Below are 26,797 nucleotides of genomic sequence, written 5' to 3' on the forward strand. Positions count from 1 at the left end.
GGTCGCTGCGGTATCCCTGTGAGGCGGAGGAGGCGTTTCATGCGAGGAGGCCGGGTGGCAGTCAGGGCGGCGGTTATCGAAGCCTCCATGGCTGGCGGTGACCTGAGGTTTGGCGGTGGCGGCTGCGTGCAGATGGGCGGCCTCGATGGCTGCGGATCTGGCATCCTGCCCAGATCCGTCACAACATGGCCTTGCCCGGCCGGTGGCGCAAGGAGGACCGGTGAGGGGCGACTGGAGACTCAGATTATGTCCATTTCTATGTCTATCTGTTTCGTTGATGATTCACGTAGTTTAGTTTCATCGTTGCATGCATAGTATGGATTTAGGGTATCGGGTATATGGATGTGGACGAGGCGATTTGAGGACCGACCGGTCATTGCCCACGGACGTATAGGGTGCTGGATTTGGTATGCGTGACTATATGTAGAGGAATAATAAACAATAAACCTCGTCGTTTTTCCCCAGGAAAAGAAATCATCCGGAAAATAGGCGTGCACGCTGGCCTTGGCTAATGCGGAGACGAGCCCAGGACTTGCATCGCTTGTATTACCCCGATGTGGTTTTTCTTTTCTCCCCACTTCCACTTGTGCAGTTTGAATACGTAAATCCGTTCTCCCAAGTGGTTGCGCGCAAGTATGAGTACGCACCTGTTGTGTTGATCACACACACTCATCCGTCATTGGCGTCCAGATCGGACTAACCGACAGTCAGCAGCAGCATGTGACAAAATCGATCTCTACTTGTTACTTGCCCAAACACGGAAAACTCTCTGCCCAGCGGACGGAAGGAAGAAGTAAGTTCCAGGCAGAGGAGACAGTGACCGAACCGACGGAGGGAAGGTTCCACCCACCCACCCACCGAGCGATCGACCGGGCGGGCGGCGATCGATGGCGGCGAACGGGCACCAGATCCAGCCGGCGGAGGAGACGATGAAGCTCATCATCGACACCGATCCCGGCATAGGTACCTACCTACCTACCCTACCTTCCTCATCCCGATCCTGCGTTGATCCCTTCGAACCCGTAGTCCCCTTCCTTGGCCAAGCCAAAAAACATGAGCAGCCTGCCCTGGCCTGATCCCCATTCCCCGCCATTCATCTGAAGGCTGCTTGCCTCACACTGGAATGGATACCAGTGGGCAGTGGTACTAGTAGTAGCTCCTGATCATTCCTGATTCCTGGGGGCCTTTCTGTCATCGTTGCCTTCTACATCTGGAATATACTGCTCTTTTTCCTTTTTGTATCATACTACTACTTACATAGCGAACCTTTTCTTCTTCTTCGGAAGAAGAGCAACAGGAAATCACTGTAATGTACTAGTACTATTCCTTTTTTCTCTCTCTCGTTGTTTACTAAAAATCTGCTCTATGGCCTGTCCACTGTTGCCAGACGACAGCGTGGCGATCATGATGGCGTTCCAAGCGCCGGGCGTGGAGGTCCTAGGGCTCACCACCATCTTCGGCAACTGCACCACCGCCTACGCAACCCGCAACGCCTTGATACTGGCAAGTACTACCAGGCATCAACCCTCCATTGCCATTTACATGTTGGTGACTCTTTACTGATAACTCTGCTGAAAAGGTAAACCCTGTTTGATTGGCTTGGCAGTGTGAGAAGGCTGGCCGTCCAGACGTGCCGGTGGCGGAGGGCAGCGCCGAGCCTCTCAAGGTATACCGCTTGCAAAATCGCTTGTTACCGCACTCCCCGAAACATTCAAATACAACTGTTGGGACAATGTATCAGCAATTCAGCACACATTTCAGTATCACGCAAAGCTTTCTCAGAATGGACTCAATATATATCTCAAACGGATGACAGTCATGTCTGAAACCTTGGTTTATTAAGCAAATCTGCAAAACCTGCCTATTCTGTCTGTGCCACATTTATCTTCAGTATTCAGAACGCACCATCTTCTGAACTTGCATATTTAAGTAGTACGTATGTATCAGCAGTGCACACATTAATTATCATGCAAAGCTTCCTCAGAATGGACTCAATATCTCAAATGGAAGTTGCCAGTCAAGTCTGACACTTTGGTTTGTTATAAGCAAATCTGCAATACCTGCCTATTCTGTCTGTACCCTATTTATCTTCAGTATTCAGAACCCACCATCTTCTGAACTTGCATATTCAGTTGTTTCTTATGTTATGTATGTATATATGTATTTTTCTTTTGAGAGGAAAGTCAGTATGTATTGTGAGATGGAAATCTGAACTGCTCCTATCTTTCTCTGAATTGCAGGGAGGGAAGCCGCAAGTTGCAGACTTTGTTCACGGATCCGATGGCCTCGGGAACGTATCAGTTCCTGAACCCATCACCAAGAAAGCAGAGCAAACTGCGACGGAGTTTCTGGTCGACAAGGTGTCGCAGTTCCCGGGGGAGGTCTCGGTGCTCGCCTTGGGCCCTCTGACCAACCTTGCATTGGTACATTCTTTCTGTGTTGATATATTTAACGCCTAGGAAGGATTTCATTTTCAGGTTGTGCATGCGAATCATGCAGGAGTCCAACATTTAACTCTTTCTGAATCTTGCTTGCTTCAGGCCATAAAGATGGACCCCTCCTTTGTTACCAAGGTGAAGAAGATAGTGGTGCTGGGCGGAGCCTTCTTCGCAGCAGGGAATGCCACCCCTTCAGCCGAAGCAAACGTAATGTCACCACTACACAACACATACCTCTATTCTGCAGTCAACTTTGGTTCATTTCACCTTGGATTACCAGATAAGCATCTCTTATCGATGGACAGATCCACAGTGACCCGGAGGCGGCGGACATGGTATTCACGTCGGGCGCGGACATCGCGGTGGTGGGTCTCAACATCACTACCCAGGTGAGCTTCACGGAGGCGGACTTGTCGGAGCTGAGGAGGTCCGGGGGCAAGCAGGCGCAGTTCCTCTGCGACATCTGCAAGTTTTACAGCGACTGGCACCTCCACTCGTACGGCGACCCCGCCGTGTTCCTCCACGACCCGGTGAGCCTCGCGGCGCTGGTCCGGCCGGAGCTCTTCACCTTCAGGAAGGGCGTGGTGCGGGTGGAGACCCAGGGCATCTGCAGAGGCCACACCTCCATGGACATGGGGCTCAAGAAGTAATCAATCAATCAATCAATCAATGAGTATTTTATAATCTTTCATCGTTTGACCAGTGATCTCAATGTGCTGATGTCTCCATCAATGGCGTGCAGGTTCAAGTCGGAGAACGCGTGGTCAGGCTACACGCCCATCTCGGTGGCGTGGACGGTGGACAAGGCCAAGGTGGTCGCCTTCGTCAAGGAGCTCCTCAAAAATTAAGCGTCAGTTCATGATCTGTATATCTGCGCATCAAATGATTTGAAATTGTAGAGATCCGTCGGTTGATCGACTCGTGATTTATGTGTACCCCATTCGACGCTCTTCATGTAGACACATTGTCTCGTGGAATTATTGAACTGCTCGTTGTGAATTGTCATGATCGAACTCACTACCGAATAACTGGATATCGCGGAATTTTCTATGCCGACAGCTTTTTGTCGGGCCGTCGGCACAGGTAGAAATGCCGTCGGCAAACCTCCAACTGTTACGACGACTATCTGACCTGTACCGACGGCTATCTGGCCTATACTCACGGCAAGAGGCGTAACTGCAAATTCCGGTAATGACTGCAATTGGTTCTCAATATTGCAATGTCGACTAAATTAAGACTAGGAGGCAAACAAAGGTTGCCTCAGTGGAGAAGCACACTGACGGAGGACCAAATCCCTTGCTCCCGACCCAACCCCTCCCGCTAGGGTTCCCCCGACGGCGCCGGCGCCCTAGCCCCCTCCCGCCGCCGCCGGCCGCCTGGCGCGTGCGCCCCGGCCCACCCCACTCCCCTCTCCCCTCCTCCTCGTCCTGTCCATGCGTCGTCTCCCCGGGAGGCGGCCAGGGGCGTCACGCGCCCCCTTCCCCCTCGTCCTCCACCTTCCTTCCTTCCCTCCCGTCGCCGCAGGCGGTCGCCCCCAGATCTGGCCGGATGGTGTCGGCGGCGGCGGGTCTTCCAGTACTCGCGTGTGCTCCTCCTGCCCGAGGCGGGGGGCGACGGCGGTGATGTTCGACCGGTGGCGGTCCGACGTCCTAGTGGCGGCGACCGGCGGCGCGCACAATGGTGGTGCTTCCACTTGGCGGTGGGGCGGTCCGGTGGTGCTGGGTGGCGGTGTCACGACCCATCTGGGTCCTAGCGGGCCGGATCCGGCGTGGCCTCGACGCCCACTGTGCGGGGAGGCAGGGGTGCGACTTAGACAGGGGCGACGACGCCGACGGCGTGCCTGCTGCAGTGCGAAGGCGGGAACTTTATGGGCCTCTGAGAACCCGGCCAGGCCTGTGGGGCCACGGGCCTGGTATGTTCCTGCTTAGCTTTGTCCACTTCAATACATCTTTCAGAAATTTTATGATCCAAGACAATACCTTCATTAACCATAAAGTGACACTTCTCCCAATTCAAGACAAGATTTGTTTGCTCGCATCTCTGCAAAACTAGATCAAGATTGCTTAAACAATCATCAAAATACTTCCCACAAACAGAAAAGTCATCCATGAAAACCTCAACAATCTTTTCACAAAAGTTAGACAATATAGCAGTCATGCATCTTTGAAAGGTAGCAGGTGCATTGCATAGACCAAAAGCCATACGTCTATAAGCATAAGTTCCAAAGGGACAAGTAAAAGTGGTCTTTTCTTGATCAGGTTGAGAAACAGGTATCTGTGGAAAACCAAAATATCCATTAAGGAAGCAAAAATGTGTGTGCTTAGATAATCTTTTTAGCATTTGATCAATAAAAGGCAAAGCGTAATGATCTTTTCTAGTTGCTTTGTTTAATTTTCTAAAATCAATTACCGGTCTATAGCCTATAACAATTCTTTGTGGAATAAGTTCATTCTTATCATTAGGAACAACAGTACGGAAATGTTAACGCCCACACGTGTGGGCATTTGCATCTCGCCCACACGCGTGGATCTGCGTCCGTTCGTGAGCGCACGAATCTTGGCATGTTTCTAGTGCCACGTAGGACTGGCCTGGTGTGTGGGCGTTCACCCGGTCGCCCACACGGCCGTTTCACCACACAGGAGGGGCTGGTGTGTGGGCGTTCAGCAGTTCGCGCCACACGCCACTTTGCACGCACACACAAGGCACTACAAGAAATGTGTTAATACGTGACAGTCCTGGTCTGTCATGGATTAGTGAAAAACTGTCATGAGTGCATGTCCATGACAGATTTGAAATCCGTCATGTATATCACGTCATAATTTGACAGCATACCTTACATGACGATTCTTGTCCGTCATGGATCTGCCCCAGGCCCGCCCAGGCCCAATCCATTGTGACGGAACAATTCGTCATGGACTAACACATGTAGGATTTTTGATTAACCAAATAGAATGACATGTCTACCTACGTGGATAGTATTTTCCGTCACAAAATTCATCATGTTTGAGCACATTAAGCCATTTCTTTCGGCCCAATTTTTAGCATAACGCACTACACAAAGCCTAATGCCAATTTTGGTCCAAGAGAAAATATTTGTTAAGTGTACAATATCCAGCTTGCTCTATGTATCTACATCATAGCACTATAAAATCCTCAAAAAAAGATAACTTGCATTTTATATTGACAAAATATATCACACGTCATGAGTACAATTCATTTTACATCAACAGGTCATACAAACTATCGAGGCTATTATTTAGATTCCTGCTGGCGGCCCTCCTGATGGCAAACATCAAGTTTGATTGTGAGCAGCACCAAGTAGCCCACTTCCCAATCTTACCTGCATATTTACAAGAACCTTAGATAATTGTGAACAGATAGTAGAAAAATTATAATTAAAACAAATATAAAAATGAATTACATGTTGTCCAAAATTCTTAAATCATAGTGTCTGCAAATGAGAATAACAATGTATCTACTATAAAATAAGAGTAAACATGAGGTTTCTTAAAAAATTATCAAAAGAAAAGTGTGTCAAGTGACAAAGTAATACACATGTCACAGAACTAAGTATTACATCATTGAGGTTGTCATTCAGGTTCTTGTTGGACCTCTTGAAGGCAGCTATCATTTTGTCGTCATACCTAGAATATTTCACTAACAAACATATGCATGACGTGAAGCCTCTGATCATAGAACCGGGCAGTGTAAACTTCAAATGTTAGGATGTCAACAGGTTTACAAATGAAACTCAAATATTTATGCTGCAAGTTCATCTTGAAGTGCTGGCAACAGTAAACAATGCGTAACATATTTAAGTGGTATAGACTGATCAAGCAACTTTAAGAAAATGCCAAAGGAGTGCCACGTAACAAATAATCTATTTACATGGTTACAGGAAATAGACTAGCAGCAATCTGTGAGCACATGTCTCTGTTACATGTGCAACTCTGGCATATACATACAGTTTGAATTTATTTTTCTTTTTTAATATACAGAACATGTCGGCATGAGGTATAAAACTAGCTAAGTTACATGTGCAACTCTGGCATATACATACAGTTTGAATTTATTTTTCTTTCTTAATATACGGAACAGGTGGGCACGAGGCATAAAACTAGCTAAAATCTTAGCAGAGATACTCCAAGCAGAGCCATGGGTATAACAAGATGTGTACATATGCTTAAGCTAGATACATCCTTCATACTTATCAAATCTGTAACTCATACAAGTACATAGCATGCTCAGAAAAATGTATCTTGTTCTTGAGCTTCCAGTGTTAAAACAGCATGGCAGATATTTCAAACAAAAATATTAGGTATTAGCTACAATGTGTTGCCTTTGCAGTTTTATATTGCTGCTAACGAAAAAGTTAGGCGATGACAGAAGAGTTCGGAATATGTATTTACCTCCTGTGTTTTGTCACCATGGATCGCCGTTGCAAGGAAACCTCTGTTGCATAGCCAATATCTCAATGAATCAGCTTCTCGTTTTGTCTCCACAAAAACCGATGTTATAGTCTGTTCATGCTAGAAAAATCAGAAAACTAGCATGAGAAAAATCTTAAAGAATAATAGCAAATAAATATAATTTTTACAATCAAAGATGGCAGCAAATAATACCATATCAGTGAGTACGACAAGGTGCGATGAACAAAATATGTAATATTTGCTGCAACCAAATGATGGTAGTAAGTACATTTCAGGATCTGACGCTAAACTTGTATGTAATTAGCGCAGGAGCAAGAATAGGCTAGGAGGACTGATCAACAAAATGATGATATCAGATAGAAAGTTTGCACAAATAATAACAGAGAAGCAGTGTAATAGCAGCTCTAGTTAACAATCTATTGAGTGAGATTAATGACTTACTTTTATTCCACAAAAAAGAAAAATCCAAGGAACCAATAGAAGCATCTCATGGGAATTAAATTATTAAATTATCAGTTGCTTAACTAACTAGCGGATCTCAAAAATTCTACACTGCTAGTGCTCTCATGGTGAGAGAAGAAACAGGAAATAGCAAACAGTACAGCCTAGTTTGGCAACACCTTTTTTCCAGAATCATAGTATTCCAAAACCTCAGTATTTCAATAGATGGGCAACAAATACTCCAGTTTCTGAAAAACATAGATTTTCTCAGTTTCGATAAAACCACTGAGGTGTCTGACAAGTGGCAGTTTTTTTTCAGTTTTCTTTGGTTTGCACAGATTGTTATGTTGTTGCATGCATACTCAGCTACACTCATGAATCAGCTTGTGCTAATGGCCACCGTATGCATTCAGCCTTGCACTGGCATGTTTTCTCCTAGATGCTAGGAATGATCTGTAGTAGTACTAGAGTTATCTCTTGTAATCAATCAAAGACCAAGCTAGTTACGACATGAGTGCAAGTCGACGTCTGCAGCTCGTGCGTCCTTGCCGGCGCCATACGGCTGCTCACAGATCTGTCAAAGACGTCAAAGTGATCTGGAGCGATACACCCCTGTTAGAATCACCTTTGCGTGCATGTGTTTTCAGCCGGCACTAAGTAGTCATTTGTACGAGTAGGTGCGCCCCTCTAGCCGGATAGATGGATCGGCAAGCTATTGATTTTATGCGTCACAGGTGTCGATGGACAGAGTGACAACCCAGGAAGCGTTTCTCGGTTTTTTGAAAAGAGGTCAGGACCTCTTTTCTATATACTACAAAAAGATCACAGTTTTAGAGATGCCAGTACTCCTTAAAAACTACAAAAACACTTTGGCTCCCAAACGCAGCCTACTATCTCTCGTTCGCTGTAGCTTACGAGTACCAGGAAACAAAGTGGCCACATTTTCTGTGCCAGGTTCAGTCCAAGAGAAAAGGATAGCCCCTGGAGAACTACGCTTGAGCAGAGTAGCAATCACTTAGAAAGAAAAGAAAAACAGAGCAAGAAGGGTCAACCTTATTGTTCTTTGCGGAATCGTGGTGGTCGGGGCGGAGGACCTGGCCATCGAGCTCGTCCAGCTCGTCGGGCTGGAGCGTGGGGTCCCGGTGGTCGCCTTCCATTGAACTGAAGAGGCGGAGGTCCTGCTGATCTGAATCGAAGCAAGAAACTTCGATTGGGGATGGGATAGAAAATGAAGTAATGAAGGAGAGAGGAGACGGTGGGGGGAAGCAGGGAGGGACCTTGTGCGGGGCGTTGACGTCGCCGGAGAGGTCGAGCTCGGGCCTCCCGCAGGTCACGGTCGTCGTCCTCTCCTCATCCGGCGCTTGATGCCCCAAATCTTCAGATGGCGAGGCAGCTGCGCCGCCTGGGAGAAAGAGGAGGGAGGCCTGTGGCGCAGATCCATGGCCCAGGTCATGAGCAGCAGAGGGGCGCCATAGCGGCTAGGGTTGGCCGCCTCTTCCCATCGGGCCCGTGCAACCTTTGGATCTCGGGCGGAGAGGTGGAGATGGGGAGGTGGAGGCGGAGGACGGGGCCGAGGAGAGGCGATGCGTGCTGGCGGCGGGTGGAGTAAGAGATTGGGGACAGGAGTGTCTTAGGGTTAGCTTATATATGGGGGAAAGGTTTAGGGCTTTAGGCGGGCTTTAGTGGGCTTGCGGGTCTGTACTAGGCGGTTCATGACGAATTCCGAGACTGTCACTGAAAATCCGTCATGGATTAACATGTTTCTTGTAGTGAGGGCTAGTGTGTGGGCATTTGCCATCTCGCCCACACGCCCGTCTCCTCGCCCACACCCAAGCTGCTAGTTGCCATGTGTTTTTGCAGCGCACATGGCAACTTTCCCTAGTGTGCTTTATAAGTAGGTGGCAACTCTCTTTTTTTACCCGAGTTGCCATGTGTTTTTGCAGGGTACACGGCAACTGCCTAGTGTGCACGTAAGCAGATGGCAACTCTCTTTTACCGAGTTGCCATGTGTTTTTGCATGGTACATGGCAACTGCCCCAACGTGCACATACATGGCAACTGCCCTAACGTGCACGTAAGCAAATGGCAACTCTTCCTTTTTACATGGCAACTGCCCTAGCATGCTTGTGAGCACATGGCAACTCTCTCAACTGCCTAGTGTTAGTATGTGGCAACTCCTAAAGTTATGAAATCATGGCAACTACATTAGATCAGACCATACATGGCAACTGCAGTTGAGCAACCATGGCAACTGCAGTTGTCCGACATGGCAACCGTAGTTCAGCGACATGGCAACTCCAGTTAAACGAACATGGACGAGGGTCTGGACCATGGCAACTGCGGGCGCACGGTGGGTGTCACGCATGGCGTGCGGGACCAGGAGGGTACGAGGCCTGACATACGGGTGTGTGGGCGTTATCAACTTCGCCCACACGCATGCGTGTGAGAGGGTTCAGGAGGAAAAAAAAGAGGTGTGTGGGCATTAGTTGTTTTGCCCACTCGTAGGTGTGTGGGCTGGTTGCTGTCCATGCCACACGAGGCGTGTGGCCCAACTACCCGATACACCACACGTGTGGCAGTTATCGGGACCCCAACAGTAATACATCCTTTTTAGGGACACAATGAACATGACTTACCCATCTACTATCAGCTATGGGATAGATTATACCTGCTTCCAAAAGTTTTAATATTTCCGTTCTTACCACTTCTTTCATCTTCGGATTTAACCGACGTTGGTGATCAACAGCGGGTTTAGCATCAGGTTTCATATTCCCTTGTTCTTCTTTTGCTTGTTGGGAGCTTTCCCATGTAAATAGTTTTTCTCGTTTTTGTTGGGGAACGCAGTAATTTCAAAAAAATTCCTACGCAAACGCAAGATCCATCTAGGTGATGCATAGCAATGAGAGGGGAGAGTGTTGTCCACGTACCCTCGTAGACCGAAAGAGGAAGCGTTATGACAACACGGTTGATGTAGTCATATGTCTTCACGATCCGACCGATCCTAGTATCGAAAGTACGACACCTCCGTGATCTGAACACGTTTGACTCGGTGACGTCCCACGAACTCTCGATCCAGCTGAGTGTCGAGGGAGAGCTTTGTCAGCACGATGGCGTGATGACAGTGATGATGAAATTACTAACGCAAGGCTTCGCCTAAGCACTACAACGATATGACCGAGGTGGAATCTGTGGAGGGGGGCACCGCACACGGCTAAGACAACTATCAACTTGTGTTTCTATGGGGTTCCCCCCTCCCCCGTATATAAAGGAGTGGAGGAGGGGGAGGGTCGGCCCTCTATGGCACGCCCAAGGGGAGTCCTACTCCTACCGGGAGTAGGATCCCCCCTTCCCTAGTTGGATTAGGAGAGGAAGGAAGGGGGAGAGAGGGGGAAGGAAAGGGGGGCCGGCCCCCACCCAATTCGGATTGGGCTTGAGGGGGGGCGCCCCCTCCTAGGCTCCCTTCTCCTCTCTCCCATTATGGCCCAATAAGGCCCATATACTTCCCGGGGGGTTCCGGTAACCTCCCGGTACTCCGGTAAATTCCCGAACTCACCCGGAACCATTCCGATGTCCAAACATAGCCATCCAATATATCGATCGTTATGTCTCGACCATTTTGAGACTCCTCATCATGTCCGAGATCAAATTCGGGACACCGAACAACCTTCGGTACATCAAAACACATACTCATAATACCAATCATCACCGAACGTTAAGCGTGCGGACCCTACGGGTTCGAGAACTATGTAGATATGACCGAGACTCATCTCCGGTCAATAACCAATAGCGGAACCTGGATGCTCATATTGGTTCCTACATATTCTACGAAGATCTTTATCAGTCAAACCGCATAACAATATACGTTGTTCCCTTTGTCATCGGTATGTTACTTGCCCGAGATTCGATCGTCGGTATCTCAATACCTAGTTCAATCTTGTTACCGGCAAATCTCTTTACTCATTCTGTAATGCATCATCCTGCTACTAACTTATTAGTCACATTGCTTGCAAGGCTTACAATGATGTGCATTACCGAGAGGGCCCAGAGATACCTCACCGATACTCGGAGTGACAAATCCTAATATCGATCTATGCCAACTCAACAAACACCATCGGAGACACCTGTAGAGCATCTTTATAATCACCCAGTTACGTTGTGACATTTGATAGCACACTAAGTGTTCCTTCGATATTCGGGAGTTGCATAATCTCATAGTCATAGGAACATGTATAAGTCATGAAGAAAACAATAGCAATAAACTAAACGATCAAGTGCTAAGCTAATGGAATGGGTCAAGTCAATCACATCATTCTCTAATGATGTGATCATGTTAATCAAACGACAACTCATGTCTATGGCTAGGAAACTTAACCATCTTTGATTCAACGAGCTAGTCAAGTAGAGGCATACTAGTGACACTCTGTTTGTCTTTGTATTCACACATGTACTAAGTTTCCGGTTAATACAATTCTAGCATGAATAAAAAACATTTATCATGATATAAGGAAATATAAATAACAACTTTACTATTGCCTCTAGGGCCTATTTCCTTCAGTCTCCCACTTGCACTAGAGTCAATAATCTAGACAACACAGTAATGATTCTAACACACATGGAGTCTTGGTGCTAATCATGTTTTGTTTGTGAGAGAGGCTTAGTCAACGGGTCAGCAACATTCAGATCCGTATGTATCTTGCAAATCTCTTTGTCTCGCTCCTTGACTTGATCACAGATGGAATTGAAGTGTCTTTTGATGTGCTTGGTGAAGGAAATATGCCCTAGAGGCAATAATAAAGTTATTATTTATTTCCTTATTTGATTATAAATGTTTATTATTCATGCTAGAATTGTATTAACCGGAAACATAATACATGTGTGAATACATAGACAAACATATAGTCACTAGTATGCCTCTACTTGACTAGCTCATTAATCAAAGATGGTTATGTTTCCTAACCATAGACATGTGTTGTCATTTGATTAATGAGGTCACATCATTAGGAGAATGATGTGATTGACATGACCCATTTCGTTAGCCTAGCACTTGATCGTTTAGTATGCTGCTATTGCTTTCTTCATGACCTATACATTTTCCTGTAACTATGAGAAATATGCAACTCCCGTTTACCGAAGGAACACTTTGGGTACTACCAAACGTCACAACGTAACTGGGTGATTATAAAGGAGTACTACAGGTGTCTCCAAAGGTACATGTTGAGTTGGCGTATTTCGAGATTAGGTTTTGTCACTCCGATTGTCGGAGAGGTATCTCTGGGCCCTCTCGGTAATGCACATCATTATAAGCCTTGCAAGCAATGTGACCAAATGAGTTGGTTATGGGATGATGCATTACAGAACGAGTAAAGAGACTTACCGGTAACGAGATTGAACTGGGTATTGGATACCGACGATCAAATCTCGGGCAAGTAACATACCGATGACAAAGGGAACAACGTATGTTGTTATGCGGTTTGACCGATAAAGATCTTCGTAGAATATGTAGGAACCAGTATGGGCATCCAGGTCCCGCTATTGGTTATTGACCAAGAATGGTTCTAGGTCATGTCTACATAGTTCTCGAACCCGTAGGGTCCGCACGCTTAACGTTACGATGACAGTTTTATTATGAGTTTATGTTACTAGACCATGACGAACCTATGAACTATGAAGAAGCGATGGTGAGCCCAGATTCCGCAAAATGGCTTGAGGCCATGAGATCTGAGATAAGGTCCATGTATGAAAACAAAGTATGGACTTTGATTGACTTGCCCAATGATCGGCGAGACATTGAGATTAAATGGATCTTCAAGAGGAAGACGGACGCTGATAGTGTTACTATCTACAAAGCTAGAATTGTCGCAAAAGGTTTTCGACAAGTTCAAGGTGTTGACTACGATGAGAGTTTTTCACTCGTATCTATGCTTAAGTCTGTCTGAATCATGTTAGCAATTGCCGCATTTTATGAAATCTGGCAAATGGATAAACAAAACTGCATTCCTTAATGGTTTTCTTAAAGAAGAGTTGTATATGATGCAACCAGAAGGTTTTGTCAATCCTAAAGGTGCTAACAAATTGTGCAAGCTCCAGCGATCCATCTATGGACTGGTGCAAGCATCTCGGAGTTGGAATATATGCTTTGATGAGTTGATCAAAGCATATGGTTTTATACAGACTTTTGAAGAAGCCTATATTTACAAGAAAGTGAGTGGGAGCTCTGTAGCATTTCTAATATTATATGTGGATGACATATTGTTAATTGGAAATGATATGGAAATTCTGGATAGCAAGAAAAGATACTTGAATAAGAGTTTTTCGAAGCAAGACCTCGGTGAAGCTGCTTACACATTGAGCATCAAGATCTATATAGATAGATCAAGACGCTTGATAAGATTTTTCAATGAGTACATACCTTGATAAATTTTTGAAATAGTTCAAAATGGAACAGTCAAAGAAGGAGTTCTTGCCTGTGTTACAAGGTGTGAAGTTGAGTAAGACTCAAGACCCGACCATTGCAGAAAATAGAAAGAGAATGAAAAGTCATTCCCTATGCCTCAGTCATAGGTTCTATAAAGTATGCTATGCTGTGAACCAGACCTATTGTATACCTTGCTCTATGTTTGGCAAAGGAATACAATTTTGATCTAATAGTAGATCACTGGACATGGGTCAAGAATATCCTTAGTGAAGACTAAGGAGATGTTTCTCGATTATGGAGGTGATAAAAGAGCCCGTCATAAAAGTTACAACAATGCAAGCTTTTACACCAATCCAGATGACTCTAAGTCTCAATCTGGATACATATTGAAAGTGGGAGCAATTAGCTAGAGTAGCTCAGTGCAGAGCATTGTGGACATAGAATATTTGCGAAATACATACGACTCTGAATATGACAGACCCGTTGACTAAGCTTCTCTCACGAGCAAAACATGATCATACCTTAGTACTCTTTTGGGTGTTAATCACATAGCGATGTGAACTAGATTATTGACTCTAGTAAACCCTTTGGGTGTTGATCACATGATGATGTGAACTATGGGTATTAATCACATGCAGATGTGAATATTGGTGTTAAATAACATAGCGATGTGAACTAGATTATTGACTCTAGTGCAAGTGGGAGACTGAAGGAAATATGCCCTAGAGGCAATAATAAAGTTATTATTTATTTCCTTATTTGATGATAAATGTTTATTATTCATGCTAGAATTGTATTAACCGGAAACATAATACATGTGTGAATACATAGACAAACATATAATCACTAGTATGCCTCTACTTGACTAGCTCATTAATCAAAGATGGTTATGTTTCCTAACCATAGACATGTGTTGTCAATTGATTAATGAGGTCACATCATTAGGAGAATGATGTGATTAACATGACCCATTTTGTTAGCCTAGCACTTGATCGTTTAGTATGCTGCTATTGCTTTCTTCATGACTTATACATGTTCCTGTAACTATGAGAAATATGCAACTCCCGTTTACCGGAGGAACACTTTGGGTACTACCAAACGTCACAACGTAACTGGGTGATTATAAAGGAGTACTATAGGTGTCTCCAAAGGTACATGTTGAGTTGGCGTATTTCGAGATTAGGTTTTGTCACTCCGATTGTCGAAGAGGTATCTCTGGGCCCTCTCGGTAATGCACATCATTATAAGCCTTGCAAGCAATGTGACCAAATGAGTTGGTTATGGGATGATGCATTATGGAACGAGTAAAGAGACTTACCGATAACGAGATTGAACTGGGTATTGGATACCGACGATCAAATCTCGGGCAAGTAACATACCGATGACAAAGGGAACAACGTATGTTGTTATGCGGTTTGACCGATAAAGATCTTCATAGAATATGTAGGAACTAGTATGGGCATCCAGGTCCCGCTATTGGTTATTGACCGAGAATGGTTCTAGGTCATGTCTACATAGTTCTCGAACCCGTAGGGTCCGCACGCTTAACGTTACCATGACAGTTTTATTATGAGTTTATAAGTTTTGATGTACCGAAGTTTGTTCGGAGTCCCGGATGTGATCACGGACATGACGAGGAGTCTCGAAATGGTCGAGACATAAAGATTGATATATTGGACGACTATATTCGGACACCGGAAGTGTTCCGGGTGATTTCGCAGAAAACTGGAGTGCCGGAGGGTTACCGGTGAAGGAAATATGCCCTAGAGGCAATAATAAAGTTATTATTTATTTCCTCATATCATGATAAATGTTCATTATTCATGCTAGAATTGTATTAACCGGAAACATGATACATGTGTGAATACATAGACAAACATAAAGTCACTAGTATGCCTCTACTTGACTAGCTCATTAATCAAAGATGGTTATGTTTCCTAACCATAGACATGTGTTGTCATTTGATTAATGGGATCACATCATTAGAAGAATGATGTGATTGACATGACCCATTCCGTTAGCCTAGCACTTGATCGTTTAGTATACTGCTATTGCTTTCTTCATGACTTATACATGTTCCTGTAACTATGAGAAATATGCAACTCCCGTTTACCGGAGGAACACTTTGGGTACTACCAAACGTCACAACGTAACTGGGTGATTATAAAGGAGTACTACAGGTGTCTCCGAAGGTACATGTTGAGTTGGCGTATTTCGAGATTAGGTTTTGTCACTCCGATTGTCGGAGAGGTATCTCTGGGCCCTCTCGGTAATGCACATCATTATAAGCCTTGCAAGCAATGTGACCAAATGAGTTGGTTACGGGATGATGCATTACGGAACGAGTAAAGAGACTTTCCGGTAACGAGATTGAACTAGGTATTGGATACTAATGATCAAATCTCGGGCAAGTAACATACCGGTGACAAAGGGAACAACGTATGTTGTTATGCGGTTGACCGATAAAGATCTTCGTAGAATATGTAGGAACCAATATGGGCATCCAGGTCCCGCTATTGGTTATTGACCGAGAATGGTTCTAGGTTATGTCTACATAGTTCTCGAACCCGTAGGGTCCGCACGCTTAACGTTACGATGATAGTTTTATTACGAGTTCATAAGTTTTGATGTACCGAAGTTTGTTCGGAGTCCCGGATGTGATCACGGACATGACGAGGAGTCTCGAAATGGTCGAGACATAAAGATTGATATATTGGAAGCCTATGTTTGGACATCGGAAAGGTTCCGGGTGAAATCGGGATTTTACTGGAACACCGGGGGGTTACCGGAACCCTCCCGGGGGTTAATGGGCCTTAGTGGGCCATGAGGGAGAAGAGGAGGGCCGGCCAGGGCAGGCCGCGCGCCCCCTCCCCCCTAGTCCGAATAGGACAAGGAAGGGGGGGCGGCGCCCCCCTTTCCTCTTTCCCCTCCCCCCTTTCCTTCTCCACCAAGGCAAGAGGGGGGAGTCCTACTCCCGGTGGGAGTAGGACTCCTCTAGGCGCACCCCAAGGGGGCCGTCCGCACCTCCCCCTCCCTCCTTTATATACGGGGGCAAGGGGGCACCCCATGACACACAAGTTGATCTACGTGATCGTTCCTTAGCCGTGTGCGGTGCCCCCCTCCACCATATTCCACCTCGGTCATATCGTCGCGAAGCTTAGGCGAAGCCCTGCGCCGGTAGAACATCATCATCGTCACCACGCCGTCCTGCTGACGGAACTCATCCCCGACACTTTGCTGGATTAGAGTCCGGGGATCGTCATCGAGCTGAACGTGTGCTGAACTCGGAGGTGCCGTACGTTCGGTGCTTGGATTGGTCGGATCGTGAAGACGTATGACTACATCAACCGCGTTGTCATAACGCTTCCACTTACGGTCTACGAGGGTACATGGACGAACACTCTCCCCTCTCGTTGATATGCCATCACCATGATCTTGCGTGTGCGTAGGAATTTTTTTTGAAATTACTACGTTCCCCAACAGTGGCATCCGAGCCTAGGTTTTATGCGTTGATGTTATATGCACGAGTAGAACACAAGTGAGTTGTGGGCGATATAAGTCATACTGCTTACCAGCATGTCATACTTCGGTTCAGCGGCATTGTGAGATGAAGCGGCCCAGACCGACATTACGCGTACGCTTACGCGAGACTGGTTTCACTGCTACGAGCACTCGTTGCTTAAAGGTGACCGGCGGGTGTCTGTCTCTCTCACTTTAGTTGAACCGAGTGTGGCTACGCCCGGTCCTTGCGAAGGTTAAAACAGCACCAACTTGACAAACTATCGTTGTGGTTTTGATGCGTAGGTAAGTACGGTTCTTGCTAAGCCCGTAGCAGCCACGTAAAATTTGCAAAAACAAAGTAGAGGACGTCTAACTTGTTTTTGGGCATGTTGTGATGTGATATGGTCAAGACGTGATGCTATATTTTATTGTATGAGATGATCATGTTTTGTAACCGAAGTTATCGGCAACTGGCAGGAGCCATATGGTTGTCGCTTTATTGTATGAAATGCAAACGCCCTGTAATTGCTTTACTTTATCACTAAGAGGTAGCGATAGTCGTAGAAGGAATAGATGGCGTAACGACAACGATGCTACGATGGAGATCAAGGTGTCGCGCCGGTGACGATGGTGATCACGATGGTGCTTCGAAGATGGAGATCACAAGCACAAGATGCTGATGGCCATATCATATCACTTATATTGATTGCATGTGATGTTTATCCTTTATGCATCTTATCTTGCTTTGATTGACGGTAGCATTTTAATATGATCTCTCACTAAAATTATCAAGAAGTGTTCTCCCTGAGTATGCACCGTTGCCAAAGTTCGTCGTGCCCAGACACCACGTGATGATCAGGTGTGATAAGCTCTACGTCCATCTACAACGGGTGCAAGCCAGTTTTGCACACGTAGAATACTCAGGTTAAACTTGACGATCCTAGCATATGCAGATATGGCCTCGGAACACGGATATCGAAAGGTCGAGCGTGAATCATATAGTAGATATGATCAACATAGTGATGTTCACCATTGAAAACTACTCCATCTCACGTGATGATCGGTTATGGTTTAGTTGATTTGGATCACGTGATCACTTAGATGACTAGAGAGATGTCTGTCTAAGTGGGAGTTCTTAAGTAATATGATTAATTGAACTTAAATTTATCATGAACTTAGTACCTGATAGTATTTTGCTTGTCTATGTTTGTTTGTAGATAGATGGCTCGTGCTGTTGTTCCGTTGAATTTTAATGCGTTCCTTGAGAAAGCAAAGTTGAAAGATGATGGTAGCAATTACACGGACTGGGTCCGTAACCTGAGGATTATCCTCATTGCTGCACAGAAAAGTTACGTCCTGGAAGCACCGCTGGGTGCCAGGCCTGCTGCTGATGCAACTGACGACGTTAAGAACGTTTGGCAGAGCAAAGCTGATGACTACTCTATAGTTCAGTGTGCCATGCTTTACGGCTTAGAACCGGGTCTTCAACAACGTTTTGAACGTCATGGAGCATACGAGATGTTCCAGGAGTTGAAGTTAATATTTCAAGCAAATGCCCGGATTGAGAGATATGAAGTCTCCAATAAGTTCTATAGCTGCAAGATGGAGGAGAATAGTTCTGTCAGTGAACATATACTCAAAATGTCTGGGTATAATAATCACTTGATTCAACTGGGAGTTAATCTTCCGGATGATAGCATCATTGACAGAATTCTCCAATCACTACCACCAAGCTACAAGAGCTTTGTGATGAACTATAATATGCAAGGGATGAACAAGACTATTCCCGAGCTCTTCGCAATGCTAAAAGCTGCGGAGGTAGAAATCAAGAAGGAGCATCAAGTGTTGATGGTCAACAAGACCACTAGTTTCAAGAAAAAGGGCAAAGGAAAGAAGAAGGGGAACTTCAAGAAGAACAACAAGCAAGTTGCTGCTCAAGAGAAAAAACCCAAGTCTGGACCTAAGCCTGAAACGGAGTGCTTCTACTGCAAGCAGACTGGTCACTGGAAGCGGAACTGCCCCAAGTATTTGGCGGATAAGAAGGATGGCAAAGTGAACAAAGGTATATGTGATATACATGTTATTGATGTGTACCTAACTAGAGCTCGTAGTAGCACCTGGGTATTTGATACTGGTTCTGTTGCTAATATTTGCAACTCGAAACAGGGACTACGGAATAAGCGAGCACTGGCCAAGGACGAGGTGACGATGCGCGTGGGAAACGGTTCCAAAGTCAATGTGATCGTGGTCGGCACGCTACCTCTACATCTACCTTCGGGATTAGTTTTAGACCTGAATAATTGTTATTTGGTGCCAGCGTTGAGCATGAACATTATATCTGGATCTTGTTTGTTGTGAGACGGTTATTCATTTAAATCAGAGAATAATGGTTGTTCTATTTATATGAGTAATATCTTTTATGGTCATGCACCCTTGAAGAGTGGTCTATTTTTATTAAATCTCGATAGTAGTGATACACATATTCATAGTGTTGAAACCAAAAGATGCAGAGTTAATAATGATACTGCAATTTATTTGTGGCACTGCCATTTGGGTCATATCGGTGTAAAGCGCATGAAGAAACTCCATACTGATGGACTTTTGGAATCACTTGATTATGAATCACTTGGTACTTGCGAACCGTGCCTTATGGGCAAGATGACTAAAACGCCGTTCTCCGGAACTATGGAGCAAGCAACTGATTTGTTGGAAATCATACATACTGATGTTTGTGGCCCAATGAATGTTGAGGCTCGCGGCGGGTATCGTTATTTTCTCACCTTCACAGATGATTTGAGCAGATATGGGTATATCTACTTGATGAAACACAAGTCTGAAACATTTGAAAAGTTCAAAGAATTTCAGAGTGAAGTGGAAAATCATCGTAACAAGAAAATAAAGTTTCTACGATCTGATCGTGGAGGAGAATATTTGAGTTATGAGTTTGGTCTACACTTGAAACAATGTGGAATAGTTTCGCAACTCACGCCACCTGGAACACCACAACGGAATGGTGTGTCCGAACGTCGTAATCGTACTTTACTTGATATGGTGCGATCTATGATGTCTCTTACTGATTTACCGCTATCATTTTGGGGTTATGCTTTAGAGACGGCCGCATTCATGTTAAATAGGGCACCATCAAAATCCGCTGAAACGACACCTTATGAACTGTGGTTTGGCAAGAAACCAAAGTTGTCGTTTCTTAAAGTTTGGGGCTGCGATGCTGATGTGAAGAAATTTCAACCAGATAAGCTCAAACCTAAATCGGAGAAATGTGTCTTCATAGGATACCCAAAAGAGACTATTGGGTACACCTTCTATCATAGATCCGAAGGCAAGACATTCGTTGCTAAGAATGGATCCTTTCTAGAGAAGGAGTTTCTCTTGAAAGAAGTGAGTGGGAGGAAAGTAGAACTTGATGAGATAACTGTATCTACTCCCTTATTGGAAAGTAGTTCATCACGAGAACCAGTTCCTGTGACAACTACACCAATTAGTGAGGAAGCTGATGATAATGATCATGAAACTTCAGATCAAGTTTCTACTGAACCTCGTAGGTCTACCAGAGTAAGATCCGCACCAGAGTGGTACGGTAATCCTATTCTGGAAGTCATGTTACTTGACCATGATGAACCTACGAACTATGAGGAAGCGATGATGAGCCCAGATTCCGCAAAATGGCTAGAAGCCATGAAATCTGAGATGGGATCCATGTATGAAAACAAAGTATGGACTTTGGTTGACTTGCCCGATGATCGGCAAGCCATTGAGAATAAATGGATCTTTAAGAAGAAGACTGACGCTGATGGTAATATAACTGTCTATAAAGCTCGACTTGTTGCAAAAAGTTTTTCGACAAGTTCAAGGGGTTGACTACGATGAGACTTTCTCACCCGTAGCGATGCTTAAGTCCGTCTGAATCATGTTAGCTATTGCTGCATTTCATGATTATGAAATTTGGCAAATGGATGTCAAGACTGCATTCTTGAATGGATTTCTAGAAGAAGAGTTGTATATGATGCAGCCGGAAGGTTTTGTTGATCCAAAAGGTGCTGACAAAGTGTGCAAGCTCCAGCGTTCCATTTATGGACTGGTGCAAGCATCTCGGAGTTGGAATAAACGCTTTGATAGTGTGATCAAAGCATATGGTTTTATACAGACTTTTGGAGAAGCCTGTATTTACAAGAAAGTGAGTGGGAGCTCTGTAGCATTTCTGATTTTATATGTAGATGACATATTATTAATTGGAAATGATATAGAATTTCTGGATAGCATAAAGGGATACTTGAATAAAAGTTTTTCAATGAAAAACCTCGGCGAAGCTGCTTACATATTGGGCATAAAGATCTATAGAGATAGATCAAGACGCTTAATATGACTTTCACAAAGCACATACCTTGACAAAATTTTGAAAAAGTTCTAAATGGATCAGGCAAAGAAAGGTTTCTTGCCTGTGCTACAATGTGTGAAGTTGAGTCAAACTCAATGCCCGACCACAGCAGAAGATAGAGAGAAAATGAAAGATGTTCCCTATGCTTCAGCCATAGGCTCTATCATGTATGCAATGTTGTGTACTAGACCTGACGTATGCTTAGCAATAAGCTTGGCAGGAAGGTACCAAAGTAATCCAGGAGTGGATCACTGGACAGCGGTCAAGAACATCCTGAAATACCTGAAAAGGACTAAGGATATGTTTCTCGTATATGGAGGTGACAAAGAGCTAGTCGTAAATGGTTACATTGATGCAAGCTTTGACACTGATCCGGACGATTCTAAATCGCAAACCGGATACGTATTTTTATTAAACGGTGGAGCTGTAAGTTGGTGCAGTTCTAAACAAAGCGTCGTGGCGGGATCTACATGTGAAGCAGAGTACATAGCTGCTTCTAAAGCAGCAAATGAAGGAGTCTGGATGAAGGAGTTCATTACCGATCTAGGTGTCATACCTAGTGCATCGGGACCAATGAAGATCTTCTGTGACAATACTGGTGCAATTGCTTTGGCAAAGGAATCCAGATTTCACAAGAGGACCAAGCACATCAAGAGACGCTTCAATTCCATTCGGGACCAAGTCCAAGTGGGAGACATAGAGATTTGCAAAATACATACGGATCTGAATGTTGCAGACCCGTTGACTAAGCCTCTCTCACGAGCAAAACATGATCAACACCAAGACTCCATGGGTGTTAGAATCATTACTATGTAATCTAGATTATTGACTCTAGTGGAAGTGGGAGACTGAAGGAAATATGCCCTAGAGGTAATAATAAAGTTATTATTTATTTCCTCATATCATGATAAATGTTTATTATTCATGCTAGAATTGTATTAACCGGAAACATGATACATGTGTGAATACATAGACAAACATAAAGTCACTAGTATGCCTCTACTTGACTAGCTCATTAATCAAAGATGGTTATGTTTCCTAACCATAGACATGTGTTGTCATTTGATTAATGGGATCACATCATTAGAAGAATGATGTGATTGACATGACCCATTCCGTTAGCCTAGCACTTGATCGTTTAGTATACTGCTATTGCTTTCTTCATGACTTATACATGTTCCTGTAACTATGAGAAATATGCAACTCCCGTTTACCGGAGGAACACTTTGGGTACTACCAAATGTCACAATGTAATTGGGTGATTATAAAGGAGTACTATAGGTGTCTCCGAAGGTACATGTTGAGTTGGCGTATTTCGAGATTAGGTTTTGTCACTCCAATTGTCGGAGAGGTATCTCTGGGCCCTCTCGGTAATGCACATCATTATAAGCCTTGCAAGCAATGTGACCAAATGAGTTGGTTACGGGATGATGCATTACAGAACGAGTAAAGAGACTTGCCGGTAACGAGATTGAACTAGGTATTGGATACTAACGATCAAATCTCGGGCAAGTAACATACCGATGACAAAGGGAACAACGTATGTTGTTATGCGGTTTGACCGATAAAGATCTTCGTAGAATATGTAGGAACCAATATGGGCATCCAGGTCCCGCTATTGGTTATTGACCGAGAATGGTTCTAGGTTATGTCTACAAAGTTCTCGAACCCGTAGGGTCCGCACGCTTAACATTACGATGACAGTTTTATTATGAGTTCATAAGTTTTGATGTACCGAAGTTTGTTCGAAGTCCCAGATGTGATCACGGACATGACGAGGAGTCTCGAAATGGTCGAGACATAAAGATTGATATATTGGAAGCCTACGACATCGGAAAGGTTCCGGGTGAAATCGGGATTTTACCGGAACACCGGGGGGTTACCGGAACCCTCCCGGGGGTTAATAGGCCTTAGTGGGCCATGAGGGAGAAGAGGAGGGCCGGCCAGGGCAGGCCGCGCGCCCCCTCCCCCCTAGTCTGAATAGGACAAGGAAGGGGGGGCGGCGCCCCCCTTTCCTCTTTCCCCTCCCCCCTTTCCTTCTCCACCAAGGCAAGAGGGGGGTGTCCTACTCCCGGTCGGAGTAGGACTCCTCCAGGCGCACCCCAAGGGGGCCGGCCGCACCTCCCCCTCCCTCCTTTATATACGGGGAAGGGGGGCACCCCATGACACACAAGTTGATCTACATGATCGTTCCTTAGCCGTGTGCGGTGCCCCCCTCCACCATATTCCACCTCGGTCATATCGTCGTGAAGCTTAGGCGAAGCCCTGTGCCGGTAGAACATCATCATCATCACCACACCGTCGTGCTGACGGAACTCATCCCCGACACTTTGCTGGATCGGAGTCCGGGGATCGTCATCGAGCTGAACGTGTGCTGAACTCGGAGGTGCCGTACGTTCGGTGCTTGGATCGGCCGGATCGTGAAGACGTACGACTACATCAACCGCGTTGTCATAACGCTTCCGCTTACGGTCTACGAGGGTACGTGGACGAACACTCTCCCCTCTTGTTGCTATGCCATCACCATGATCTTGCGTGTGCGTAGGAATTTTTTTAAAATTACTACGTTCCCCAACAACCGGAACCCCCCCGGAGAGTTAATGGGCCACATGGGCCTTGGTGGGAAGATAGAGGGGCGGCCAGGAAGGGGCGCACGCCCCCTCTCCCTCTGGTCCGAATTGGACTAGGAGGGGGGGGGGAGGGGGCGGCGCCCCCTCTTTCCTTCCCCTCCTCTCCCCCTTCCTTCCCCTCCTAGTAGGAGTAGGAAAGGAGGAGTCCTACTCCTACTAGGAGGAGGACTCCTCCTCCTGGCGCGCCCAACAAGGGCCGGCCGGCCTCCCCCCTCCCTCCTTTATATACGGGGGCAGGGGGCACCCCATAGAAACACAAGTTGATCTATGTGATCGTTCCTTAGCCGTGTGCGGTGCCCCCCTCCACCATATTCCACCTCGGTCATATCGTCGCGGAGTTTAGGCGAAGCCCTGCGCCGGTAGAACATCATCATCGTCACCACGCCGTCGTGCTGACGGAACTCATCCTCGACACTTTGCTGGATCGGAGTCCGGGGATCGTCATCGAGCTGAACGTGTGCTGAACTCGGAGGTGCCGTACGTTCGGTACTTGGATCGGTTGGATCGTCAAGACGTACGACTACATCAACCGCGTTGTCATAACGCTTCCTCTTACGGTCTACGAGGGTACGTGGACAACACTCTCCCCTCTCGTTGCTATGCCATAACCATGATCTTGCGTGTGCGTAGGATTTTTTTTTGAAATTACTACGTTCCCCAACAGTGGTATCAGAGCCTAGGTTTTATGCGTAGATGTCATATGCACGAGTAGAACACAAGTGAGTTGTGGGCGATATAAGTCATACTGCTTACCAGCATGTCATACTTTGGTTCAGCGACATTGTGAGATGAAGCGGCCCGGACCGACATTACGCGTACGCTTATGCGAGACTGGTTTCACCGTTACGAGTACTCGTGCTTAAAGGTGACTGGCGGGTGTCTGTCTCTCTCACTTTAGTTGAACCGAGTGTGGCTACGCCCGGTCTTTGCGAAGGTTAAAACAGCACCAACTTGACAAACTATCGTTGTGGTTTTGATGCGTTGGTAAGAACGGTTCTTGCTAAGCCCGTAGCAGCCACGTAAAATTTGCAACAACAAAGTAGAGGACGTCTAACTTGTTTTTGCAGGGCATGTTGTGATGTGATATGGTCAAAACGTGATGAGATATAAGTTGTTGTATGAGACGATCATGTTTTGTCGGCAACTGGCAGAAGCCATATGGTTGTCTCTTTGTTGCATAAGATGCAAGTGCCAAATAATTGCTTTACTTTATCGCTATGTGATAGCAATAGTTGCAAGAGCAATAGTTGGCGATACGACCATGTGACGACACATTGATATAGATCAAGATGATGAAGATCATGGTGTCGTGCCGGTAACGATAGAGATCATGACAGTACTTTGGAGATGGAGATCAAAGGCGCAAGATGATCATGGCCATATCATGTCACATATTTTGATTGCATATGATGTTTATCTGTTATACATCTTATTCTGTTTTGTTTGACGGTAGCATTATAAGATGATCTCTCACTAATTATCAAGAAGTGTTCTCCCTGAGTATGCACCGTTGCGAAAGTTCTTCGTGCTGAGACACCACGTGATGATCGGGTGTGATAGGCTCTACGTTCAAATACAACGGGTGCAAAACAGTTGCACACGCGGAATACTCAGGTTAAACTTGACGAGCCAAGGAAATACAGATATGGCCTCGGAACACGGAGACCGAAAGGTCGAGCGTGAATCATATAGTAGATATGATCAACATAGTGATGTTCACCGTTGAAACTACTCCATCTCACGTGATGATCGGACATGGTGTAGTTGATATGGATCACGTAATCACTTAGAGGATTAGAGGGATGTCTATCTAAGTGGGAGTTCTTTAGTAATATGATTAATTGAACTTAAATTTATCATGAACTTAGTCCTGGTAGTATTTTGCAAATTATGTTGTAGATCAATAGCTTGCGTTGTTGCTTTCAAATGTTTATTTTGATATGTTCCTAGAGAAAATTGTGTTGAAAGATGTTAGTAGCAATGATGCGGATTGGATCCGTGATTTGAGGTTTATCCTCATTGCTGCACAGAAGAATTATGTCCTTAATGCACTACTAGGTGACAGACCTATTGCAGGAGCAGATGCAGACGTTATGAACGTTTGGCTAGCTCAATATGATGACTACTTGATAGTTTTGTGCACCATGCTTTATGGCTTAGAATCGGGACTTCAAAGATGTTTTGAACGTCATGGACCATATGAGATGTTCCAGGAATTGAAGTTAATATGTCAAGCAAATACCCGAGTTGAGAGATATGAAGTCTCCAACAAGTTCTATAGCTAAAAGATGGAGGAGAATCGCTCAACTAGTGAGCATGTGCTCAGATTGTCTGGGTACTTCAATCACTTGAATCAAGTGGGAGTTAATCTTCCAGATAAGATAGTGATTGACAGAATTCTCTAGTCACCATCACTAAGTTACTAGAACTTCGTGATGAACTATAGTATGCAAAGGATGACGAAAACGATTCCCGAGCTCTTCGTGATGTTGAAATCGACGAAGGTAGAAATCAAGAAAGAGCATCAAGTGTTGATGAATTATAAGACC

General features: G+C 45.2%; 1 protein-coding gene across 1 annotated transcript; it reads left to right on the top strand.

Moving 5' to 3' along the window:
* The first annotated feature begins 689 nt into the window (after positions 1 to 689).
* On the top strand, positions 690 to 3,443 carry LOC119320031 (probable uridine nucleosidase 2). The gene is made up of 7 exons (XM_037594182.1): positions 690 to 963; positions 1,388 to 1,503; positions 1,607 to 1,666; positions 2,241 to 2,423; positions 2,541 to 2,645; positions 2,744 to 3,084; positions 3,181 to 3,443. Exons 1-7 carry the CDS (start codon positions 888 to 890, stop codon positions 3,284 to 3,286), a joined length of 987 nt encoding a protein of 328 aa, XP_037450079.1. The 5' UTR covers positions 690 to 887; the 3' UTR covers positions 3,287 to 3,443.
* The last annotated feature ends 23,354 nt before the right edge of the window (positions 3,444 to 26,797 follow it).

Source organism: Triticum dicoccoides, chromosome 1B (genome assembly GCF_002162155.2).
Source record: "Triticum dicoccoides isolate Atlit2015 ecotype Zavitan chromosome 1B, WEW_v2.0, whole genome shotgun sequence".
Lineage (NCBI taxonomy): Eukaryota > Viridiplantae > Streptophyta > Magnoliopsida > Poales > Poaceae > Triticum > Triticum dicoccoides.

Coding starts and splice junctions, on each gene's coding strand:
- LOC119320031 (XM_037594182.1), top strand. CDS start 888: ATGGCGGCGAACGGGCACCAGATCCAGCCGGCGGAGGAGACGATGAAG. Junction 1,504..1,606: donor CCCGCAACGCCTTGATACTG/GCAAGTACTACC, acceptor TTGGCTTGGCAG/TGTGAGAAGGCTGGCCGTCC. Junction 1,667..2,240: donor GCAGCGCCGAGCCTCTCAAG/GTATACCGCTTG, acceptor TCTGAATTGCAG/GGAGGGAAGCCGCAAGTTGC.